Here is a 24,778-nt window from a genome sequence, read left to right on the forward strand (position 1 = left end):
AACCACCCACCTTTGAAGCTTGGGTGGGCTGCAGTTCAACAGGGGGACTTCTCAAGCAGCATTCATGGAGCTGAGGTAGATGGAGCAAAGCAAAACGTATGGGGAGAATTGATATAGTTTATTAAACCAGTTGGTATACTCGATAGATATAAGCAGATGCAATAAGGGGATAGACTAATCCTTTACTGTAGGTTTTCCTTACCAAGGAGTTGTTGTGGTTTGAGCTAAATTTTTTGTAAGTTTTTTGACTAACGCAGTTGCTCTAAGCATCTTCACTCTCTGAAAGCTAACTGCATGTTTTTCAGACACTGTTCCTGTCTAGAAGTGATAACACGAGGCATTGGTATACAGAGAGGCCATTGCTTACACTTTTTCCTATAGTAACTAAGGCCATCCTCAAGCTGGCAAAAAAGGGCTGCACTTTCAAGGAGAGGCAGACATGAGAGGTGTCCCCAAACTGACCAAGAGAGCATTCCATCCCATATACATCATACTCAGTATAAAATTGAGAGATCATGACGGTCCACTCTCCTCTCCAATGGCCAATGTCCAGTGAGGACCTCATCTGTCTGATCCTGGCTTCATGCGATCCTGAATCCACTTCCTGAGTTCAGCTCCCTCCTAGCTGCAGACCCATCTCCTTGTGTCTGCTCTACAGCATTTGTGGTAATGTATAGTCATCGAGGAGTGGGGGCATGACCTCATATACTTCTGTACATTTTATTAGTAATCATTTTCATCACTATTATTACAATTTCATCAAAGATGTAGCTTTAGTTTCCAACCTGCAAGTCCTTTTCCTCTCATTTCCATTTCCCTGGGGGTGGGGGGAGCAGGATTTAGAACTCCAATTGTACAGTTTTAGCCGCTGAATTTAGCCGGGCCAGGTCTAAACCGTGACAGGAATAAAGCCCTGAAACCATGCCTCCCCAAGATGAAGCTTTAACATTCAGCAAGTAAACCCTGCACCTAGTGCAGTTCTCTGCCTCACGGATGTTGTTTCATCATCATCACAGCTCCAGCCAGAATGCTGTGCAAGGGAGAGCTCGGCCAGTCCTTTGAGAGGTGGAAGGTGGTAGCCAAGTCTCAGGTCTCTTGCTACTATAAAAGTGCTCTCTCTTCTCCTGCCACCACTCCTGCAAGCATCATCAAGTTTTTAATTTATATCTCCGGAAGACTGAAGTAGAGAAACCCAGGGACAAGATTCCACTCTCTCAGTAGCAGTCCCAAATGGAGACTTGCCACAGAGCATGTGTGGCCCTCGGAGCTCCTCCTGGCCTTGATGGCAGCAGCACCCACAGGGACCATTTCTGAGACATCCGATTCTCTCCCACCTCCTGGAACTGTGTGCTGAACTTTCCTAGCTCCTGGAGGGGCAGGTGTGCACTAAACACCACAGACACAGCAAAATAAATGAGTACCATAGGTCCCCTCCTGAGTACCTGTTTTAATAGTATTCCCATGGCAGAAAGCCCAAAAGAGCAATGTAAGGGATTTAAATTTCACATGCGCTGTCACATTGCTGTAGCTTTTGATGTGCTGTTCCAAGGGGGTTTGAAGGACAAAGTAGCAGCACTGGGAAATAAAATATCAATAATCTGCAAGCAGCTTATTGATATGGGATCTTGAGTTGTTAATCTCAAGCTGCCTTGACAAATTTGGAAGGAAATAAAATACATTAAATATTTTTGTGGAGCTTTGAAAAGTGTTTGTGTCTGGGCTCCCTGTTTGTAGATGGATTACTGAATGTATACTTTGCCCCTAACTGAGATGTGCAAGGACAGTGAAAGATGATGTGTCTCCTCGAGAGGGACAGGCCTCCCCCCTTCCCTTCTTACTCACGAGTTGGTTTCACTTTCCCAAGTTCAGCTACCAAGCCCCAGAGCATACACCTCTCAATTTACCATCTCTGTTTGTGTGGCGGCAGCAGAACCACAATGCATTGTGAGATTAAGATGTCCAAGGTACCTCTTAGGTGTGGTGTATGGCACGGGGTATCAAGTCTTACGTCTAAGATGTCAGTAGAATTTTGGCTTCATTGTACCTAAAAGGTACTGATAATACTGCTTGGATCTCACACGCTATTTTTCATCCACAGAAGGAAGAGTCAACGTTTCTAGCCCTTTCATTGACCGACATATATGTTAATACTGTAAATTGGACTGTACGAAAAGGGATCTGATTAGTTTGGAAGTCTATGTATATGCTAAAGAAAGAAATGAAACGAACTCAACCCCAACTGTAGGGAACTGTAAGCAACCCCTCACTCATTTCCATACTAAGCACGCTCTGCCTGCCCATAAAACTAACAGGGCTGAAAAAGCCTTAGATCTTTCTTAGACCTTCCCATCTTTTTCCTGCCAGGTGCAGGAGATTGGGAAAGCCAAATGAGGTGGCTGGGTGCAGCTATGCCTTTCACACCAAGATTGTGCCCTTGCTGAAGCACATGGTGTATCTGCTACGAAGAATGTAAGGTGCTTTACTGCTCCACTTCCAACAAGGCAAACAGAGAAAGGAAGCGAGCAGGGTTTGGGAATCAGGGCAACCGGACACTGCTGGCAGTTACTGGAAATAATACCACTTGCAAATTGTCCAGTTACAGAAACCTTACCTGGGCACTTTGGGGTGCCGTATTTCATGGGAGAGTTGAACTAAAATTTGTAATCTTCGTCCTTTTGAAATGCTGTCTAATTTGTGGAACATGAATAGATCTCAGGTTACATGAAGCACTAAAAAGCAGCGACAATCTAGGGCAAAGTTAGCCGAGTGAAAACATGGCCTAGAAAGCAGGAAACAAGCTTAAGGACTTAATCTAGCGTCTCACAGCATGACCTATATTTTTCCCACTGAACCTTCCGAAAAGGCAAAGGGGTTTGTTTCATGACTCAGTTCATAGCCGGTCTTGGATCAATATCAAGGTTACATTCCAGTGCTGTATTTCCAAGGATAATTGAACATTCATCAACATTTATGGGTAAATTCAGGGGACATGCAAACCCCTCCTGAGGCTGATTTTTGGTGTTTATCTGGAAAAGCTCCTGGACATCCAATTGCAAGAAGCACTAAAGCACCAATACAGTCTGATTGGAAACAGAGATTGGAAACAAGAGATTCTAAAATTAAACTGCAGCTCTTAATTTATTTTCACTTGTGAGGGAGGAAGAGGAGCAGGGGATGAAACACATCATCTCCCAGCACTGAGATGGCGATGAGGGCCCAGCACTGCAATTAGCCCCTTCCCTCCTCCTGTGTCTGTGATGAACCAATGGTGTTAAAAAGCAATGGGATTGGGGCACGTTTTCACCTTGGGGTGTTGTGTGGGAACCCATGCAGGTTCTTTGAGGCTGAGGAGAGGGGACCGAGCTTTAAGCAAAGTGGGATGATTAGTGCTAAAATCAAAAGAGCAGCTGTCCCTGCCTTCACTCCAGAAAAACACACCTCCCCAAGGCCGTGTATTTGGACTGTTCCAGCTGAGTTAGAGCATTGCTGCCCTGTCTGTATGTTTGGAGAAATCCTTACAACAGACCTTGGCGTATTCCTAATGATCACAGCAATGAAATCACCCTCAGCCCCTTTTTTCAGGTTCTTCCCGGGTGAGTCCATCTAAAAGAATCGACACTCTCCTTGTGACCCAAACTTTCTTTTCCCCTCTTGCTGGCAGTGGACGAGGAGTTTGAGGTGGTGTCTGCCCAGCTGCTAAAGCGCTCCCAAGCCATGCTGAACAAGTACCGCCTGCTGCTCCTGGAGGAATCCCAGGTGAGCCCAGCGTCCTGCTTTCCCCAGGGGTTGGAAGCGCAGGCATTTGTCCAAGACCGCCCGCTTTCCTGGGTGGAGTTTCCCTGTTGCCTGGGTGGGCTACAGCCACAGAGGAGTCAGTGGGGACTCAGCCCTGGGCTTTCTGCACGAACTGGGAAGCTTTCCTCTCCCTGCCGTTGGCTCCGACTGGTCTCCGCAAGCCCTCGGTGTTTCTATTGTCTTGAATTTGGCAAAAGGCAGCTCCTTGTAAACAGGGATGGGAATAATCTGGGAGAAGAAGGAACTCCAGCGTGTCACAGTGGCGATGTGTAACCGCAGCTGCTCTTCCTCCCTGTCCTTTTCTCCTCTCCCTCCTCCGCTCCGTTCCTCGCCAGCAGAGAGTCAGTCCTTCTGCGGAGATGGTGATGATCCACCGCATGTTTGTTCAGGAGGAAAGGATCAGGCTAGCGCTCGACAAGCAGTCGGTCAAGGAGAAATCAGGTGGGAGAGTGGCTATTGCCTTTGTTTCTCTGCTTTTTACTACCCTGCGCTTGGGGTTTCAGGTTTTCCACCTCCTCAGAGTCTGAGCGTGAGCTCTCCCTTCCCTGGGGTGCTTCAGCTGGGTTGCTGTCAGCCTGTTCTGTGGCGGATCCAGTGGAAAAGCTGGGAGAAAGCACAGGGAGCATTACCTGCAGCAGCCTGTGCTCTTCCCACTCCTCTGCATTAAAGATCTCAGTGGCCAAGGTCTTATTGAATGCAAAGCGCATGCAGCACTCAGGCTGCCGGCAAATCCCTGTTTATTCTTGGCTGCTCCAGAGGTTCTTTAGGAAGGCTTTGAGCTCACTTGCTGCCTCTTTTGCCCAAGCAGGATCATTCAGGACGAACACTGTGAGAAGTGGAAACTTCCACTGGGAAGAGGGGCAGAGAGGGGAAAGAGGGGGAAAAAACACACCCCAGTGAAGCAGGCACATCAGCATGATAGATATTTTCTGATAAAATTATAATAATAAAGATTTCTTCTATTTAAAAGACTAATCCAATGAGCGGGCAGCATTCTCTGCTGGCGCTGACACCTGCCTTGACGTTTCCCTTGCAGAGGAAGATGTCTCAGTGCTCTCCCCATCGCACAGCCTCTCCTCCTTGGCATCCCTGGCCTCCAGCTCCAGTGCGGCACCAGCTCCCGACAGCCTGAAGGTGCCCCCAGCGCAGGCAGTGCCTCCCACTCCCTCCCCCAAGCTGGAGATCAAGCCCAGTGGGAGCTCCCCCTCCGTCACCTGCACCAAGACTCCCCCTTTGCTGGACGAAGACGCGGACACCTTGCCCTCCGGGAACAAATCCCCCAGCCAAGCCTGCGGAGCACCCAGTCAGATCGGCCTCAAGCTGAAGATCAAGCAGAGGGCTGGGCTATGGCAAGTGGTGCACAACACCGCTTCAAAGGTGACCAGGGATCGTGATCCTGACCCAGGAGCGGGCCTGGGGGCTCAGGGAGACAACAAGGAACCGGGATCCGAACCCACGACTGGGGCCCTGGATCAGGAAGGCAACACGAAATGTTAGGGAGACATCCCTGGGATCTTGGAGGGAAGAATCCATGGCATTGGAGCAGGGTTAGAATGACTGTATTTCTTTTAAAAATAAGACATTGTAGTAAGTTATCGTCACTTCTGAACAAGTACAGTACTTCTGTGTATTTTACTTTTATATAATTCATCTTCACTTTTGTAACTGTCCAACCAAAGTAAAACTAATAATTAAAAGTCATAATTCTTTGTCAAAGCATAAATCAGCATGCCTACATTGGGTGGGTTAAAATTAGATGCTTTCATTGAATACGATGCCCTAACTGTTGAGAGAGAAATAAATAATCAAATACTTTTGAATGATTGGATAAAGTTGTTTATATATTATAGATATATATGTTGTATAATGTTTTTTTGTCAGAATGTTTTATTGAAGGGATTACCCATTAAAAACGTATGACTGCTATCCAGACAGTTTTGTCATTGCATTAAGGTTTTTTTTCCTACCTGCTCAACAAAATAGCGGGAGACATCACAGTCTTGATGGGTTTTCTTGTTTTATTTTTTTTTTAAAGAATTTAGCCCCTAAGATCATAGATATTGTATGCCGTGTGAGTATGGAAGTTAATTCCTACCTGGGGAGAGGGCTGAGTGACTCCGAGTCCTTCTGACAGCAGGGTTTCTTTCAGTGTTTACCCAGACACTGTTGGTTCTTTGCAGATGAAAACATCTCGTGGGCAGTGTGATCTGTGCCGAACAGGTGTCTCTTCTTCTGGAATCCCCTCCATGTATAGTGTTTCCCCGTCTCTAAAGCAAGAGCAGACAGAGCTGGAGCCAGCCCCAACCCAGCCGATGCCAACCAGCCCAGAGCTCGCCCAGCCCAAAGCAGCCTCAGTCCTAGCCTCAGCCCTCCCTCCCAAAACAGCCTCAAACCTAGCCTCAGCTCCCCAAGCCAAAGCTTCCCCGGCCCAAAGCTCCTCCAGCCCGATTCTTCCTCGTCACAGTAAACACTGGCAACATTACTCCTCCATCCCTGCTCAATCTCTGCCTCTTTGTCATGCCTCGGTTTAGGCAAGAGAAGGCAGTGAAAGCTGGGCTGGGCGTGTAGAGCTCCCTTATGCCCTCCCGGCCGTCATCCACCTCTGTCTCCAGCTGAGGCAGTGAGCATCGCACCCCCGCGCACCCCCTCCTCCTCCAGGCACAGCGAAAACAAACACGACTTTTTGGAGGTTTTTTCTTCCTATGCCCAAATAAAACAGCCCCTAACATCGCCTACACTGTATACAACGGTGAGTCTGGAAATTATTCCTCCTGGGGAGAGTCTGACCTGTGCTGAACAGGTATCCATTCTTCTGGAATCCCTTTCATTTGTCATGTTTCCCTGTCTCTAACACAAGAGCAGACAGAGACAGAGACAGCCCCAACTCAGCCAATGCCAACCAGCCCAAAGCTCCCCCAGCCCAAAGCTCCCCAGGCAGGAGGAGCTTGGGGTTTCAGGTTTTCCACTTCCTCAGACTCAGAGCATGAGCTCTCCCTGCCCTGGGGTGCTTCAGCTGCGATGCTGTCAGCCTGTTCTGTGGCGGGTCCAGTGGAAAAGCTGGGAGAAAGCACAGGGAGCATTACCTGCAGCAGCCTGTGCTCTTCCCACTCCTCTGCATTAAAGATCTCAGTGGCCAAGGTCTTACTGAATGCAAAGTGCATGCAACGCTCAGGCTGCCAGCAAATCCCTGTTTATTCTTGGCTGCTCTAGAAGTTCTTTAGGAAGGCTTTGAGCTCACTTGCTGCCCCTTTTGCCCAAGCAGGATCATTCAGGACGAACACCGTGAGAAGTGGAAATTCCCACTGGGAAGAGAGGGGCTGAGAGGGGAAAGAGGGGGAGAAAACACACCCCAGTGAAGCAGGCACAACAGCACAAGAGATATTTTTGATAAAATTATAATAATAAAGATTTCTTCTATTTAAAAGACTAATCCAATGAGCGGGCAGCGTTCTCTGCTGGCGCTGACACCTGCCTTGACGTTTCCCTTGCAGAGGAAGATGTCTCAGTGCTCTCCCCATCGCACAGCCTCTCCTCCTTGGCATCCCTGGCCTCCAGCTCCAGTGCGGCACCAGCTCCCGACAGCCTGAAGGTGCCCCCAGCGCAGGCAGTGCCTCCCACTCCCTCCCCCAAGCTGGAGATCAAGCCCAGTGGGAGCTCCCCCTCCGTCACCTGCACCAAGACTTCCCCTTTGCTGGACGAAGACGCGGACACCTTGCCCTCCGGGAACAAATCCCCCAGCCAAGCCTGCGGAGCACCCAGTCAGATCAGCCTCAAGCTGAAGATCAAGCAGAGGGCTGGGCTATGGCAAGTGGTGCACAACACCGCTCTGGGAGTGGCCAGGGACCAGGATCCTGATCCAGGAGCGGGCCTGGGGGCTCAGGGACACAACGAGGAAGCGGGATCCGAACCTGCGACTGGGGCCGACGGCCAGGGAGGCGACACGGCACTTTTGGGAGGAACCCCTGGGATCACAGAGAAAGAATCTATGGGATTGGGGCAGGGATAGAATGACTGTATTTCTTTTAAAAATAAGGCAGTGTAGTAAATTAAGGTATCTTCACTTCTGAAGGAGTTCAGAACTTTCGTGTATTTTACAAAAGCCAAGATGAAATATTTAAAGGTAACTGTGCAACTGAAGTATGAATTGGAATTCATAATTCTTTGTCCAAGCATAAATCCACGTGCCTACATTGGACGGGTTAAAATTAGATGCCTTCATTGAATAGAATGCCCTAACTGTTGAGAGACAAATAACAAATCAAATACTTTTGTGTGATGGACAAAGTCATTTGGGTTTCATGCTTGCTTCAGACTGTTTCAATAAAATTGAAGGGATTACCCATTAAAAACATATGATTGCTATCCAAAAGGTTTTGTCATTGCATGAAGCTTTTTTTGTCCTACCTGCTCAATAAAACAGTTAGAGACACCACAGTTTTGATGGCTATTTGGGGTTTTATTTTCGGAATCTTAGCAGGGATAAGCAATCCAAAAGCCGCTGGCACGTTTATGAATTTAACTGAAGAGAAATAACAAGGCTCTGTTTGCCTGATGTGCTTAACCAACATCGAGGTCTGCTCCACCTCCTTTCTTGTGTGATTTCCCTATGAAGCACTGTCTACCTGTACCGGCTCAGAATTTCCTCCGGTTCCTGATGCACAGAAGATGCATCTGGATTGGGTCAGGAGGAGGGCAGTCTGCCTTGACAGTTTCCAGTTACGGAGACACTGTCCTAGTACCAAAGCCCACCACTTGGGGACTTCCCATGCAGTCAGAATTCAACCGAGAACTGACAGCAGCGGATTCTGAGTTTGGTAATGAAGAAAAACAAAACACCTCTTTAGAATTTACTTTTTAACCTCATTGGAACCATGGCTGATACAAAGTCTTAATTCATTACAGGAAAGGGCCTATCTTTGTCTGCACCCTCACTTTTCTTCATTTGTAACCAAGATTAGCACAACGGACTCTCAACCCTTCTGGGGGTTTGTATCTTTCTTTAGGAGCACCCTTAGCTGGACGGCACTCAGACCTGCCCCTGAACCAGCGAGAGAAGGTAACTATTTTTAATAAAGGCTTTGTGTTTGGCACAAGGTGACAAAAGGAGATCAAGATCTGTCCTGTGATAATGAACTCCAGGGAAAAAACACTGAAAATCTCAGCGCTGCGTCTGCAGCCATCAAATTATTCTCTTGACCTCCCCAAGCCAGGAGCAGCCCCTGTGAGAAAACAAGCCGAGAGTTACCCAGCCCCGTGGCTAAGAGTCACACTGTGGCCTCCACAGGGGCGTTTTCCCTGTTGAAAAAGCTGCAATATTTAGAAATTTGTGCCTCCTCCTCCACGCACAGCTTAAACAAACCCCACTTCTAGGGGCTGTTTTCTTTGGCTGTAGGAAGAAAAAGCATCTAACATCACCTACATTGTATACAACGGGAGTCTGGAAATAAAGCCTGCTGTCGGAGGCACTCCAAGTTACTCAGCCCTCTCCCCCAGTAGGGACTATTTTAGAGAGTGTTTCTCCAGACACTGTTCTTTCTCCGCAAATAACATCCCGGGGGCACTGTGATCTGTGCTGAACAGACACCTCTTCTTCTGGAATCCCCTCCATTCGCAGTGCTTCTCTGTCTCTAACGCAAGGGCAGACAGTGCTGGAGCCAGCCCCAACGGAGCCGAGCCCAACCAGCCCAAAGCTCCCACCCATGCCAAACCTCCACCCCTGCCCAAAGCGCGCCCCCTGCCCAAAGTCCCCCCGGCCAAAGCCCCAGCTCAAGCCTCAGTTCTAGCCTCGGCCCAAAGCTCCCCCCGCCCAAAGCTCCCCCGGCTCTAGCCTCAGATCCAGCCTTAGCCCAAAGCTCCCCTAGCTCGAGCCTCTAGTTCTTGCCTCACACCTAGACTCGGCCCAAATTTCCCCCTGACCAAAGCTCCCCCGGCACAAAGCTGCCTCTGCCCAAACCTCCTCCGGCTCTAGCCTCAGCTCTAGCCTCGCCCCAAAGCTCCCCCGGCCCAAAGCTCCCTCAGCTCCCCCCTCCCAAGCTCGCCCAGCCCCAGCTTTAGCACCCCCACCCGCACCTGCCGCCCCCCCCCGGCCCGCCCCGCTGTCGGTGCTCACTCGCCCACCGCATCCCGCGCTGTCCCGGGGCCGCAGCGCTGCCCGCGCGCGGCTCCCGGCCATGGGGCAGCGCCGTCCCAGGGCGCGGGGCAGCGGCGCTGCCGCGCATGCGCACAGCCCACAGCTCCGCGGCTCCACCAGCCTCGCGGGCCGGGGGGGGAGCCTGGCGGAGGGGTGAAGTGCGACGGGGCGGGGGGGCCGAGGGCGCTGCCGCCCGCCCTGCACCCCTCTTTCCCCGCTAGAGCTCTGGCAAGTCCATTTAGTTGCCTGATGTACGCACCCAAAATAGAGAGAGGCTGGCTGCCTGCCTGCCAGTTATAACTTTAGTTGGTACCATACTGATGAAAGAAGTAGTTACTGTTCCAAAAACCGGAATATTCTGATTGAAGCTGCACGGAAGTTTCATTTAAGTAATCGTATTCTTTGTAAGTTAGACAGAATGCCCCGCTGACAGCAGGGTTTCTTTCAGACGGTGTTTCTCCAGACACTGTTGGTTCTCTGCAGATGATAACATCTCGCAGGCAGTGAGATCTGTGCTGAACGGGTGTCTCTTCTTCCGGAATCCCCTCCGTTTGCGGTGTCTCCCTGTCTCGAATACAAGGGTGGGCAGGGCCGGAGCCAGCCCCGACTGAGCAGGAGTTTTGATTGTTGTCAAGTTTAAAATAACGTTAAAATTAGACCTTGGAAAGTAATAGAATATGCCCAAGATTTCTGGGAATGTTTATCCCATGCCTGGAAGTGAGAAATCCATTCTGTCCCCAGCTCTGTCTCCCGGCACACGCTGGATGGAGATCGCTCCTCGTGTTGCCCAGCCCTGATAAAGGGCGCTTGCGTTCTAAAACTCAAGGGCAGGGAAGCTCAAAGAACATCAAACCCAGTGCCCGGTGCAGGAGTCCATCAGAGTACCCCGTGCTCCCGCCCTGCCATCAGTCCTCGCCTTCCAGGGGTGGGGAATGTGGGGAGACTGGTGCTTCCATTCCTGGAACATTCAGGCAGTTCACTCTGTGCTGGCATCGTGTGCAGGAGAACACGGAAATCAGGGAACGAGCTGGAGCTGTAGTTTCCAGAGCTGGGTGCAGAGCAAAGGGATGATGTGAAGGTGGACCCAGGGCAGTAAGTTTATAACCAGGGACGGAGCCTCTCGCCCATGGCTTTCTTTGTTTCTTCTGTGCCTCCCCAAACTACTTGCATTGATAATAAGCCATCGCTTGGTGTGGCCGTGGTTACTGATAAGTCTAAAACAGAAACGGTCTTGGAGATGCAGAGCAGCAAAGGAAAAGCCCGGCTTCCCTGAGTAACGGGAACCTGATGAGGATGGGTTTGACTTCAGCGTTGGGATTTTAAGCAGCTCGACACCTGGCAAAGAGGAGATCCAGAGCACTCAACTCCTTGGGCTACTGCAAAGCTTTCCAATCTGGTTTTGAACACTTCAGACCTTGGCCATCCAAAGGGAGGAGGGGTTCGAGCAGGTGTCAACTTTCCCAGCTGTGAGCCCGCAGTGGGGATGCCTCACTTCTTGTCCCAATCCTGACAGCCGGGGCTGAAATCATCCTGACCGTGGCATCCAAGGCACCTGACACTCAGTGCCTGTACCACATTAATTTTGCTCTTCTCCCTTCCTCCTAGACGGACTTCCTAATTTAGCTGGATGAGGTCTCCATGCCCCGGAGGCCCAGGGTGTGCATCCAGGGAGAGGAAGGGGCACCGCTCGCCCTCCCGGATCTGGGATGCCATGCCGGGACTGGAGGCCACGCTCTCCTCCGAGCTAGTGCCCTGGAACTCCCCGTGGAGGGCATCTTGTGAGCAGGCGGCATGTGCTGGACCAAGGGTGCTGGGAGAACTGGGAGGGCTGGGGTGGGGGGCAGTGGCTGTTGAGGGTCCCTCATTTGCATGGCCCCGCCCCTCGGGCTTTGCAGTGTTGGGGTCCCGGTGGCAGTTGGGCACCGGGCTCAGCACAGGCAGCAGCTCCTGGTGGAACTCCTCGCGCCGGCGTGAATCCTGCCGTGGCTGGGATCCAAGAGAGGTGAGATAGAACCTGCCCGTCTCCCCACACCCCTCACGGGTTCCCTGTCCCTCGTCCAGTGACCGGTGCCCTTGCTCCTAGGGAGTGCAGCAGCTCTCGGAGGTGACTCTGTCCTGTCTGGGGTGACAGGAGCCCTTTCAGAGGGGAGAGAGAGGTAAATTCTGGGGGCCGGGCCAAATGGGACGGAGCAGAGATGGGCTGTGGTTCAGCTGGCCTCAGCTGTGCAGCTGCCATGGAGCTGCAGTCGTCTGCCCTGCACAAGGGGACCGGGCCCCGCTTTGCTTTAGAAGAGGCAGAAGGAATAAAACCAGTGACTGCAGGGCGCTCTGCCTGACCCAAGCTCTGAGCCTTTCCTGCAGGATCGGGTCAACGGAGCTGGAACTCGCTGGTTCTGCTGACTGACTCTCTGTTGCCCCAAAACGGGAGCGGGGCTGGCTCGGGCGTGGGTGTCCATGTTAGAGACATCCATGTGCAGTCAGGTGAAACCCACCCTGCTCTCCCGTGTTCCTCACCAGGCCTCGCACATCGCTGCTGAGAGCCCTTGGTGAAGCCACGGGCGCTCTCTGTCTCTGTTATTTCTCTTTCTTTTGTTTAACAGAAGGAAAGTCAGCCTCGGCCATTCAGTCGTGGAAGAAAGTTTGTGCGTGAAGATCTCCTGGAAGATCCAAGCGCGGGCGAAATCGATGCCTCTTCCTCTCCTGTTCCCCTAAGGAGCTCAGGCACCCTCTGCTCGCCCTGTGTCTGAGCACCGCTGCCCAAGGCACCCAGCGATGCACAGGGAGATTCTGTATCTCCCCCTGCACCGTGGAGTTTGTTGGTCAGCAGGAATGAAGTCCTTTGAGGACCTGAGCTGACCGAAGTGCCCTGAAGGGAAAAGGGCGCTCTGTAACTTCCCAGAGGAAATATTGGAATAGAAGCAAATATATAGAAATCGTTTGAGCAGAAGCTGCCTAAAAATCAGCTAAAAATTCTTAGCTTAGCACTATTGTTTTAGTTTGGAGTTTTGTGTATTTTAGATGGAGAGTTTGAATTTAAACAACTTTACTTTAGTCTGTGGGGGAAACGCGTTCCAAGAGCCAGGAAGTTCTTTAGAGTGAGAAGAAGCAAAGTAGCAGCTCCAAAGAGGGTTTTATGTTGACAGGTCTTTGTAATTTTGAACTCAAATCTACAAGTCCCTGTAAATTTAAAGTGGCCAAAAAAAAAGAGGGGTTGGGCATTGCTCTCAAGACGTGTGTCCCCTTCTGTGCAGACGTCTCTCCGGCTGCAGCCAGCGCCCAGACATCCCAGCGCAAATGGAGGAGCCAAAGAAGAAGTTAGCAAGGGCCAAAGGAGAAAAAGGCAAGTAAAAGGCCAAGGGCTGTGGGTTGACGCCCCTCTGAGGACATTGTCATCATCATCATCAGTGGGACTTGGGAGGAAAAGCAAAGCATGGTGTTTGGGATGGAGGGAGCGAGGAGCAGCACACTGGCTCTCCTGATGTTAACGTGGTCTCTCTCCGCTCTTTGCAGTTGGCACGGATGATGAAGACGGCCGATGCCTGCTAGATGTAAGCTGCGGCTTTTTTTTTTTTTTTTTTTTTTTTCTGGTTTTGTGGGCGTGTTTTTCATCTGGTTTGGTGGGGTCCAAGGTCAGGCCGCATGCTGCTTTTCCCTCACTGTCCTGGTTCTGGCCCAGGGATGCCCTTCCTACGTCCTCGCTGCAGCACCTGAGCGAGTGAACTCAGCTCCTGCAGGGAATGGGTTGGGTTTCCGTGGAGGTTTTAGCCTTGTTTCCAGAAATTTTCACTTCCCATCCCTACAGCCCCTTCACCTTAAAGACTGAGGAGGCAAGGGATGCATCCTGAACTACTACGCTTGGTGACATTGACATGGGTTAGCACAAAAACCCCAAAGCTCTTAATCCATCTTGGGATGATTTCAACTAGCTCTGTCCCCAGCCCCCTCCCTCACTCCACCCTCCTTGTTTGACGTCTACCTCAGCTGCTGCCAAAGAGTGGCCTGTGTTCATTTAGGCTCTCCCAGGGATGCCAAGGTGCTTTCCCCTCTTGTGAACTCAGGTGCGGACTGCCCAAGGGCCCGCTCCTCTCTGAGGCAGCTCAGAATAGCTGTTGAGCAGTTGACTTGAAGCCCAATTCCCTCATGCCTGAGTTCAATGCCTTCTTTCTTCTTCCCTCTGATGATCTCCCAGCTGCATGCACTGGAGGAGTCCTCGGGAAAACCTCTGAGCACAGAGCCGAGTCGGCCCCCCACCAACGTGGACCCTCGCCTTTTAGAAGATGAAGACCTGGGCTCACCATCCAGCAGCGGAGTGAACCTGAAGAACTCGCAGCAGCCCTGCAACATCCTCCAGCAGCCCGTGCACCAGGTCACCACAAAGCCCTTTGGTTCCAACACTGCTGTGACCACGCAGAACAAAGCCGCCCTGCAGCAGCAGAAGGTCCAGCAGAACCTCTCTGCCCTGACCAGCAAACCCGGGCAGAACGTGGTGCTGTTGGGCTTCCCCCAAGGGCTTCCAAGCGACACCTTCAAGCAGCCACTGCCACCACAGCAGCGAGCCCCCAGCAAGCCCAGGAGTGTCCACCTGCTGAGCCAGGGCAGCAGCAGCAGCAGCGCCACGCAGCACGTCGCGCAGGCCATGCTGCAGGGCCAGAAGCAGATCCTGCTCCCCGGGCAGCTGGCGGGTGCCTGCGCTGTGCAGATCCCCCAGCAGCTCTCGGCCCTGCAGACCAACATGGGGAGGCAGATCCCGAGCACCTCCCGCCCCAGCGGACAAGCCCACACCACAACCAGCCAAGGGCCGGGCGCACGGCTGAGCATCTACCAAGTCTTGCCAGCCCACATCCTCTCCAGCCAGCACGTCGCCGGGCAGCTGAACCTGTGCCACCTGCTCCCATCGCAGAGCACCCCTGGCACCGCTCACATCCTATGGGCTCCCATGCAGCTCCAGCCCAGCCAGGTGGGTCACCCCGCTATTTTCCAGGTGCCTGTTTTGCTGGGGGGCAGTTTGACCACGCAGAGCCAAGCCTCCGTGGCCGCTCCGATGGGCCAGACGGGGATGCAAGGGGTGATGCTGCCCAACCAGATGGCCCTGATCAACCTCTCCTGACTGCTCTCTCCCTCCCTGAGGGAGGGGCTGGAAGAAACAGACTCTAACACTAAACTGCAGCTCTTAATTTATTTTCATTTAGGGGGAGGAAGAGGAGCAGGGGATGAAGCTGAACTTGTTTTCATTTAACTGTGTGTTAGCTCTAGGCAAGACGTCTTTAAGAACCCGCTTTGCTTTCTTGAAGCACACAGGGTTCTTTCCTGTGGTTGAGATCCCAATGGAGCTCTGCAGGTGCCTCTTTCCCTCTCCCGCATCATCTCCCAGCCATGAGAGGGAGATGAGGGGCCAGGAACACCATTAGCCCCTTCCCTCCTCCTGCTTCCGTGCTGAACCAACGGTGTCAAAAAGCAACGGGTTTGGGGCACGTTTTCACCTTGCGGTGTTGTGCGTGATCCCGTGCAGGTTCCTCGAGGGATTCTCCTGCAGCAGAAGCAGCAGCCCCCCACCAGCCAGGCCCCCTCCGCGCTCGGCACATGCAGTGCCACGGTCTCCTCCGGGATGGTCAGCAGGCAGGGACAGGCGGTGGCGGCCACGGCAACATCAGGGACCCCCATGCAGAGCCACGCGCCCACTGCTGCCCTCCCACCCTCCTCTGCAGGTTGGTCCCAGTGGCTCTGGCTCCAGCACAGTCAGGGAAATACACAGGAAAGGGATTTGGGGGGAGTTTTCCCTCTTTCCCCACTGCCCCCATTGACCTCCCCAGGCACCAGCTGTGCTGCTCTCCCCATTCCCTTACTCCCCCAATGTCCCCCAGGCTACTTTCTCGGATGTACCCACGTTATTCCCACACTTCCCCTAATGTCCCCACCAGTCACATTTTTGGGTCTCCCTGTTATTCTCCTCGGTACCCCTCAGGCCTTTATTAAGGCTCCCTCCCCTATTCCCACCCTCCCCTCAATGCCCCACCACACCCCTTTGGGGGAGCCCCCCTTATTCCCACACACTCCAATGACCTCCCAGGCAGCATCGATGCAGTAAGCCCCTTATTCTCACACTCTCCCCAGTGCCCACAGGCCCCCTTTCGGGGGATCCCCTTTATTCCCAGGCTTTGGGAGACCTCAGGTGCTGAAGCCGTGCTTTGTGTGCAGGAAAAAGGCGGTGGGATGCCACCTGTCAGCGCAGGGAGCCAGGACCAGGGCCATCCAAACGTGCTGCTCGGTCACGCCCAGGTGCTTTTGGTAACTCTCTGCTTTGCACTGAAACGTCCTGGGGGAATCCAGAACAGCGTTACTTAACCACAAACCCATCCGCTTTCTCTCTGGCAGGCATTTCCACCTCAGTTCCTGGGGACAGCAGAGCCTTCCCCAGCACTTCCACGCTGGTCTCTCCTGGGAAGGGGACTGCAGCCCAGGGGAGGTCAGGGACAGCTCATGCCAGACAGCAGCCAGTTCAGGTGAGGAACCTTCTCTCAGTGGTTCCTTTTTACTCCAAAGTTTCCCACCGGCAGCAGGAACAAATCTCTCTGCGTTCCCCTCCACTTTCTCCAAGGGGAAGAATTCATGTCCATGAACATTTTTTTCCTACTTTCAAGTGCTGTGAACCTCTAAAGGTGATACAAACTTAACCATTCCCAACAATGCGAATGAAACATTTTTGGACGGGAGGCTGCTTTGTTCCTCCTCTTTCTTGAAATCGGGGAGGTTTAACGCAAGAGCCTGGGTAGAGCCTTTCCCAGGAAGAGTGGGGACAACATGGTTTGACTGGTGACGGTCAGCGTTGGCACATAGAGAAATAAGGTTAAACCCAGCACCGTTCCCTCTCACCCCTGTGCTTTCTTCTCCCCCAGTACGACAGCGAACTCCATCCAAAGAAAGCCTCGACACTGCAGCCCGGCAAGGAAGCCTGGTGAGTGCCTCGGTGGGCGAGAAGTTCAAACCCATCAGAGAACGCCCTGTTGTTGTGGCTCCCTGCGTTCCTGTTGTGGATTGGGCTGAATCGGTGCCAGGGCAGTGCCCGTTTGGGGGTTCCCAGGTCGCTGCTGCTCTGCCTGCGGCCATGAAGCCATTTAACCTGGGGCACAACACAGGGTCCTAAACATCCAGGATGAGATTTCCTGCAGGATTCCTCCCTGACCCTTCATCCACGTGATGCCGTTCACGCTGGAAATGACAAGGTTTTTGTCTCAGCAGCCCTCGCCCATCAGTTCTCCCTCTTCTCCTCCCCTCCAGTTTCCTGGAGCAGCTGCACAAACACCAAGCCATGGTGCTGCACCCTGACTACCGGACCCCATTCCGCTCCTTGGACGACGCCGTGCAGCGGCTCCTGCCCTACCACATCTATCAGGGAACGCTGCCCTCCGACGAAGAGTGCAGGAAGGGTACGACCTCCCGGGAATGGCGCACGGCTCCGGGGCTGTGGAAACATGAGGAGAGGGGACCGAGCTTTAAGCAAAGTGGGATGATTAGCGCTAAAATCAAAGGAGCAGCTGTCCCTGCCTTCACTCCAGAAAAACACACCTCCCCAAGGCCGTGTATTTGGACTTTTCCAGCTGAGTTAAAGCATTGCTGCCCTGTCTGTATGTTTGGAGAAATCCTTACAACAGACCTTGGCGTATTCCTAATGATCACAGCAATGAAATCACCCTCAGCCCCTTTTTTCAGGTTCTTCCCGGGTGAGTCCAACTAAAAGAATCGACACTCTCCTTGTGACCCAAACTTTCTTTTCCCCTCTTGCTGGCAGTGGACGAGGAGTTTGAGGTGGTGTCTGCCCAGCTGCTAAAGCGCTCCCAAGCCATGCTGAACAAGTACCGCCTGCTGCTCCTGGAGGAATCCCAGGTGAGCCCAGCGTCCTGCTTTCCCCAGGGGTTGGAAGCGCAGGCATTTGTCCAAGACCGCCCGCTTTCCTGGGTGGAGTTTCCCTGTTGCCTGGGTGGGCTACAGCCACAGAGGAGCCAGTGGGGACTCAGCCCTGGGCTTTCTGCACGAACTGGGAAGCTTTCCTCTCCCTGCCGTTGGCTCCGACTGGTCTCCGCAAGCCCTCGGTGTTTCTATTGTCTTGAATTTGGCAAAAGGCAGCTCCTTGTGAACAGGGATGGGAATAATCTGGGAGAAGAAGGAACTCCAGCGTGTCATGGTGGCGATGTGTAACCGCAGCTGCTCTTCCTCCCTGTCCTTTTCTCCTCTCCCTCCTTCGCTCCGTTCCTCGCCAGCAGAGAGTCAGTCCTTCTGCAGAGATGGTGATGATCCACCGCATGTTTGTTCAGGAGGAAAGGATCAGGCTAGCGCTCGACAAGCAGTCGGTCAAGGAGAAATCAGGTGGGAGAGTGGCTATTGCCTTTGTTTCTCTGCTTTTTACTACCCTGCGCTTGGGGTTTCAGGTTTTCCACCTCCTCAGAGTCTGAGCGTGAGCTCTCCCTTCCCTGGGGTGCTTCAGCTGGGATGCTGTCAGCCTGTTCTGTGGCGGATCCAGTGGAAAAGCTGGGAGAAACCACAGGGAGCATTACCTGCAGCAGCCTGTGCTCTTCCCACTCCTCTGCATTAAAGATCTCAGTGGCCAAGGTCTTATTGAATGCAAAGCGCATGCAGCACTCAGGCTGCCGGCAAATCCCTGTTTATTCTTGGCTGCTCCAGAGGTTCTTTAGGAAGGCTTTGAGCTCACTTGCTGCCTCTTTTGCCCAAGCAGGATCATTCAGGACGAACACTGTGAGAAGTGGAAACTTCCACTGGGAAGAGGGGCAGAGAGGGGAAAGAGGGGGAAAAAACACACCCCAGTGAAGCAGGCACATCAGCATGATAGATATTTTCTGATAAAATTATAATAATAAAGATTTCTTCTATTTAAAAGACTAATCCAATGAGCGGGCAGCATTCTCTGCTGGCGCTGACACCTGCCTTGACGTTTCCCTTGCAGAGGAAGATGTCTCAGTGCTCTCCCCATCGCACAGCCTCTCCTCCTTGGCATCCCTGGCCTCCAGCTCCAGTGCGGCACCAGCTCCCGACAGCCTGAAGGTGCCCCCAGCGCAGGCAGTGCCTCCCACTCCCTCCCCCAAGCTGGAGATCAAGCCCAGTGGGAGCTCCCCCTCCGTCACCTGCACCAAGACTCCCCCTTTGCTGGACGAAGACGCGGACACCTTGCCCTCCGGGAACAAATCCCCCAGCCAAGCCTGCGGAGCACCCAGTCAGATCGGCCTCAAGCTGAAGATCAAGCAGAGGGCTGGGCTATGGCAAGTGGTGCACAACACCGCTTCAAAGGTGACCAGGGATCGTGATCCTGACCCAGGAGCGGGCCTGGGGGCTCAGGGAGACAACAAGGAACCGGGATCCGAACCCACGACTGGGGCCCTGGATCAGGAAGGCAACACGAAATGTTAGGGAGACATCCCTGGGATCTTGGAGGGAAGAATCCATGGCATTGGAGCAGGGTTAGAATGACTGTATTTCTTTTAAAAATAAGACATTGTAGTAAGTTATCGTCACTTCTGAACAAGTACAGTACTTCTGTGTATTTTACTTTTATATAATTCATCTTCACTTTTGTAACTGTCCAACCAAAGTAAAACTAATAATTAAAAGTCATAATTCTTTGTCAAAGCATAAATCAGCATGCCTACATTGGGTGGGTTAAAATTAGATGCTTTCATTGAATACGATGCCCTAACTGTTGAGAGAGAAATAAATAATCAAATACTTTTGAATGATTGGATAAAGTTGTTTATATATTATAGATATATATGTTGTATAATGTTTTTTTGTCAGAATGTTTTATTGAAGGGATTACCCATTAAAAACGTATGACTGCTATCCAGACAGTTTTGTCATTGCATTAAGGTTTTTTTTCCTACCTGCTCAACAAAATAGCGGGAGACATCACAGTCTTGATGGGTTTTCTTGTTTTATTTTTTTTTTAAAGAATTTAGCCCCTAAGATCATAGATATTGTATGCCGTGTGAGTATGGAAGTTAATTCCTACCTGGGGAGAGGGCTGAGTGACTCCGAGTCCTTCTGACAGCAGGGTTTCTTTCAGTGTTTACCCAGACACTGTTGGTTCTTTGCAGATGAAAACATCTCGTGGGCAGTGTGATCTGTGCCGAACAGGTGTCTCTTCTTCTGGAATCCCCTCCATGTATAGTGTTTCCCCGTCTCTAAAGCAAGAGCAGACAGAGCTGGAGCCAGCCCCAACCCAGCCGATGCCAACCAGCCCAGAGCTCGCCCAGCCCAAAGCAGCCTCAGTCCTAGCCTCAGCCCTCCCTCCCAAAACAGCCTCAAACCTAGCCTCAGCTCCCCAAGCCAAAGCTTCCCCGGCCCAAAGCTCCTCCAGCCCGATTCTTCCTCGTCACAGTAAACACTGGCAACATTACTCCTCCATCCCTGCTCAATCTCTGCCTCTTTGTCATGCCTCGGTTTAGGCAAGAGAAGGCAGTGAAAGCTGGGCTGGGCGTGTAGAGCTCCCTTATGCCCTCCCGGCCGTCATCCACCTCTGTCTCCAGCTGAGGCAGTGAGCATCGCACCCCCGCGCACCCCCTCCTCCTCCAGGCACAGCGAAAACAAACACGACTTTTTGGAGGTTTTTTCTTCCTATGCCCAAATAAAACAGCCCCTAACATCGCCTACACTGTATACAACGGTGAGTCTGGAAATTATTCCTCCTGGGGAGAGTCTGACCTGTGCTGAACAGGTATCCATTCTTCTGGAATCCCTTTCATTTGTCATGTTTCCCTGTCTCTAACACAAGAGCAGACAGAGACAGAGACAGCCCCAACTCAGCCAATGCCAACCAGCCCAAAGCTCCCCCAGCCCAAAGCTCCCCAGGCAGGAGGAGCTTGGGGTTTCAGGTTTTCCACTTCCTCAGACTCAGAGCATGAGCTCTCCCTGCCCTGGGGTGCTTCAGCTGCGATGCTGTCAGCCTGTTCTGTGGCGGGTCCAGTGGAAAAGCTGGGAGAAAGCACAGGGAGCATTACCTGCAGCAGCCTGTGCTCTTCCCACTCCTCTGCATTAAAGATCTCAGTGGCCAAGGTCTTACTGAATGCAAAGTGCATGCAACGCTCAGGCTGCCAGCAAATCCCTGTTTATTCTTGGCTGCTCTAGAAGTTCTTTAGGAAGGCTTTGAGCTCACTTGCTGCCCCTTTTGCCCAAGCAGGATCATTCAGGACGAACACCGTGAGAAGTGGAAATTCCCACTGGGAAGAGAGGGGCTGAGAGGGGAAAGAGGGGGAGAAAACACACCCCAGTGAAGCAGGCACAACAGCACAAGAGATATTTTTGATAAAATTATAATAATAAAGATTTCTTCTATTTAAAAGACTAATCCAATGAGCGGGCAGCGTTCTCTGCTGGCGCTGACACCTGCCTTGACGTTTCCCTTGCAGAGGAAGATGTCTCAGTGCTCTCCCCATCGCACAGCCTCTCCTCCTTGGCATCCCTGGCCTCCAGCTCCAGTGCGGCACCAGCTCCCGACAGCCTGAAGGTGCCCCCAGCGCAGGCAGTGCCTCCCACTCCCTCCCCCAAGCTGGAGATCAAGCCCAGTGGGAGCTCCCCCTCCGTCACCTGCACCAAGACTTCCCCTTTGCTGGACGAAGACGCGGACACCTTGCCCTCCGGGAACAAATCCCCCAGCCAAGCCTGCGGAGCACCCAGTCAGATCAGCCTCAAGCTGAAGATCAAGCAGAGGGCTGGGCTATGGCAAGTGGTGCACAACACCGCTCTGGGAGTGGCCAGGGACCAGGATCCTGATCCAGGAGCGGGCCTGGGGGCTCAGGGACACAACGAGGAAGCGGGATCCGAACCTGCGACTGGGGCCGACGGCCAGGGAGGCGACACGGCACTTTTGGGAGGAACCCCTGGGATCACAGAGAAAGAATCTATGGGATTGGGGCAGGGATAGAATGACTGTATTTCTTTTAAAAATAAGGCAGTGTAGTAAATTAAGGTATCTTCACTTCTGAAGGAGTTCAGAACTTTCGTGTATTTTACAAAAGCCAAGATGAAATATTTAAAGGTAACTGTGCAACTGAAGTATGAATTGGAATTCATAATTCTTTGTCCAAGCATAAATCCACGTGCCTACATTGGACGGGTTAAAATTAGATGCCTTCATTGAATAGAATGCCCTAACTGTTGAGAGACAAATAACAAATCAAATACTTTTGTGTGATGGACAAAGTCATTTGGGTTTCATGCTTGCTTCAGACTGTTTCAATAAAATTGAAGGGATTACCCATTAAAAACATATGATTGCTATCCAAAAGGTTTTGTCATTGCATGAAGCTTTTTTTGTCCTACCTGCTCAATAAAACAGTTAGAGACACCACAGTTTTGATGGCTATTTGGGGTTTTATTTTCGGAATCTTAGCAGGGATAAGCAATCCAAAAGCCGCTGGCACGTTTATGAATTTAACTGAAGAGAAATAACAAGGCTCTGTTTGCCTGATGTGCTTAACCAACATCGAGGTCTGCTCCACCTCCTTTCTTGTGTGATTTCCCTATGAAGCACTGTCTACCTGTACCGGCTCAGAATTCCTCCGGTTCCTGATGCACAGAAGATGCATCTGGATTGGGTCAGGAGGAGGGCAGTCTGCCTTGACAGTTTCCAGTTACGGAGACACTGTCCTAGTACCAAAGCCCACCACTTGGGGACTTCCCATGCAGTCAGAATTCAACCGAGAACTGACAGCAGCGGATTCTGAGTTTGGTAATGAAGAAAAACAAAACACCTCTTTAGAATTTACTTTTTAACCTCATTGGAACCATGGCTGATACAAAGTCTTAATTCATTACAGGAAAGGGCCTATCTTTGTCTGCACCCTCACTTTTCTTCATTTGTAACCAAGATTAGCACAACGGACTCTCAACCCTTCTGGGGGTTTGTATCTTTCTTTAGGAGCACCCTTAGCTGGACGGCACTCAGACCTGCCCCTGAACCAGCGAGAGAAGGTAACTATTTTTAATAAAGGCTTTGTGTTTGGCACAAGGTGACAAAAGGAGATCAAATCTGTCCTGTGATAATGAACTCCAGGGAAAAAACACTGAAAATCTCAGCGCTGCGTCTGCAGCCATCAAATTATTCTCTTGACCTCCCCAAGCCAGGAGCAGCCCCTGTGAGAAAACAAGCCGAGAGTTACCCAGCCCCGTGGCTAAGAGTCACACTGTGGCCTCCACAGGGGCGTTTTCCCTGTTGAAAAAGCTGCAATATTTAGAAATTTGTGCCTCCTCCTCCACGCACAGCTTAAACAAACCCCACTTCTAGGGGCTGTTTTCTTTGGCTGTAGGAAGAAAAAGCATCTAACATCACCTACATTGTATACAACGGGAGTCTGGAAATAAAGCCTGCTGTCGGAGGCACTCCAAGTTACTCAGCCCTCTCCCCCAGTAGGGACTATTTTAGAGAGTGTTTCTCCAGACACTGTTCTTTCTCCGCAAATAACATCCCGGGGGCACTGTGATCTGTGCTGAACAGACACCTCTTCTTCTGGAATCCCCTCCATTCGCAGTGCTTCTCTGTCTCTAACGCAAGGGCAGACAGTGCTGGAGCCAGCCCCAACGGAGCCGAGCCCAACCAGCCCAAAGCTCCCACCCATGCCAAACCTCCACCCCTGCCCAAAGCGCGCCCCCTGCCCAAAGTCCCCCCGGCCAAAGCCCCAGCTCAAGCCTCAGTTCTAGCCTCGGCCCAAAGCTCCCCCCGCCCAAAGCTCCCCCGGCTCTAGCCTCAGATCCAGCCTTAGCCCAAAGCTCCCCTAGCTCGAGCCTCTAGTTCTTGCCTCACACCTAGACTCGGCCCAAATTTCCCCCTGACCAAAGCTCCCCCGGCACAAAGCTGCCTCTGCCCAAACCTCCTCCGGCTCTAGCCTCAGCTCTAGCCTCGCCCCAAAGCTCCCCCGGCCCAAAGCTCCCTCAGCTCCCCCCTCCCAAGCTCGCCCAGCCCCAGCTTTAGCACCCCCACCCGCACCTGCCGCCCCCCCCCGGCCCGCCCCGCTGTCGGTGCTCACTCGCCCACCGCATCCCGCGCTGTCCCGGGGCCGCAGCGCTGCCCGCGCGCGGCTCCCGGCCATGGGGCAGCGCCGTCCCAGGGCGCGGGGCAGCGGCGCTGCCGCGCATGCGCACAGCCCACAGCTCCGCGGCTCCACCAGCCTCGCGGGCCGGGGGGGGAGCCTGGCGGAGGGGTGAAGTGCGACGGGGCGGGGGGGCCGAGGGCGCTGCCGCCCGCCCTGCACCCCTCTTTCCCCGCTAGAGCTCTGGCAAGTCCATTTAGTTGCCTGATGTACGCACCCAAAATAGAGAGAGGCTGGCTGCCTGCCTGCCAGTTATAACTTTAGTTGGTACCATACTGATGAAAGAAGTAGTTACTGTTCCAAAAACCGGAATATTCTGATTGAAGCTGCACGGAAGTTTCATTTAAGTAATCGTATTCTTTGTAAGTTAGACAGAATGCCCCGCTGACAGCAGGGTTTCTTTCAGACGGTGTTTCTCCAGACACTGTTGGTTCTCTGCAGATGATAACATCTCGCAGGCAGTGAGATCTGTGCTGAACGGGTGTCTCTTCTTCCGGAATCCCCTCCGTTTGCGGTGTCTCCCTGTCTCGAATACAAGGGTGGGCAGGGCCGGAGCCAGCCCCGACTGAGCAGGAGTTTTGATTGTTGTCAAGTTTAAAATAACGTTAAAATTAGACCTTGGAAAGTAATAGAATATGCCCAAGATTTCTGGGAATGTTTATCCCATGCCTGGAAGTGAGAAATCCATTCTGTCCCCAGCTCTGTCTCCCGGCACACGCTGGATGGAGATCGCTCCTCGTGTTGCCCAGCCCTGATAAAGGGC

The 24,778-nt window shown here is 52.2% G+C and overlaps 3 protein-coding genes and 1 long non-coding RNA gene across 5 annotated transcripts; 3 read left to right on the forward strand and 1 right to left on the reverse strand.

Annotated features, from left to right (window-relative positions):
• On the forward strand, positions 1–5,292 carry LOC128851723 (BRD4-interacting chromatin-remodeling complex-associated protein-like). Of its 2 annotated transcripts, none has more exons than XM_054062679.1 (3): positions 1–3,756; positions 4,131–4,236; positions 4,832–5,292. In XM_054062679.1, the coding sequence occupies exons 1-3, from the start codon at positions 3,715–3,717 to the stop codon at positions 5,290–5,292; spliced, it is 609 nt and encodes a 202-aa protein (XP_053918654.1). In that variant the 5' UTR covers positions 1–3,714. The 2 variants fall into 2 exon arrangements, with proteins under 2 accessions (XP_053918654.1, XP_053918655.1); XM_054062680.1 differs by having other exon boundaries at positions 4,134–4,236.
• Positions 5,293–13,219: 7,927 nt separating this feature from the next.
• LOC128851681 (BRD4-interacting chromatin-remodeling complex-associated protein-like) lies at positions 13,220–18,149 on the forward strand. The gene is made up of 8 exons (XM_054062346.1): positions 13,220–13,265; positions 13,436–13,473; positions 14,115–14,882; positions 15,435–15,630; positions 16,121–16,425; positions 16,819–16,877; positions 17,201–17,349; positions 17,712–18,149. Exons 1-8 carry the CDS (start codon positions 13,220–13,222, stop codon positions 18,116–18,118), a joined length of 1,968 nt encoding a protein of 655 aa, XP_053918321.1. The 3' UTR covers positions 18,119–18,149.
• Positions 18,150–18,213: 64 nt separating this feature from the next.
• On the reverse strand, positions 18,214–24,077 carry LOC128851726 (uncharacterized). The gene is made up of 3 exons (XR_008449131.1): positions 23,953–24,077; positions 19,941–20,112; positions 18,214–18,693 (listed from the first exon to the last, which is right to left on the reverse strand). It is a non-coding gene; the product is annotated as an uncharacterized LOC128851726 (long non-coding RNA).
• On the forward strand, positions 18,222–19,948 carry LOC128851725 (BRD4-interacting chromatin-remodeling complex-associated protein-like). Its single transcript, XM_054062683.1, has 2 exons — positions 18,222–18,286; positions 18,882–19,948. The coding sequence occupies exons 1-2, from the start codon at positions 18,223–18,225 to the stop codon at positions 19,340–19,342; spliced, it is 525 nt and encodes a 174-aa protein (XP_053918658.1). The 5' UTR covers position 18,222; the 3' UTR covers positions 19,343–19,948.
• Positions 24,078–24,778: the final 701 nt, after the last annotated feature.

Source organism: Cuculus canorus, chromosome 3 (assembly GCF_017976375.1).
Source record: "Cuculus canorus isolate bCucCan1 chromosome 3, bCucCan1.pri, whole genome shotgun sequence".
Taxonomy (NCBI): domain Eukaryota; kingdom Metazoa; phylum Chordata; class Aves; order Cuculiformes; family Cuculidae; genus Cuculus; species Cuculus canorus.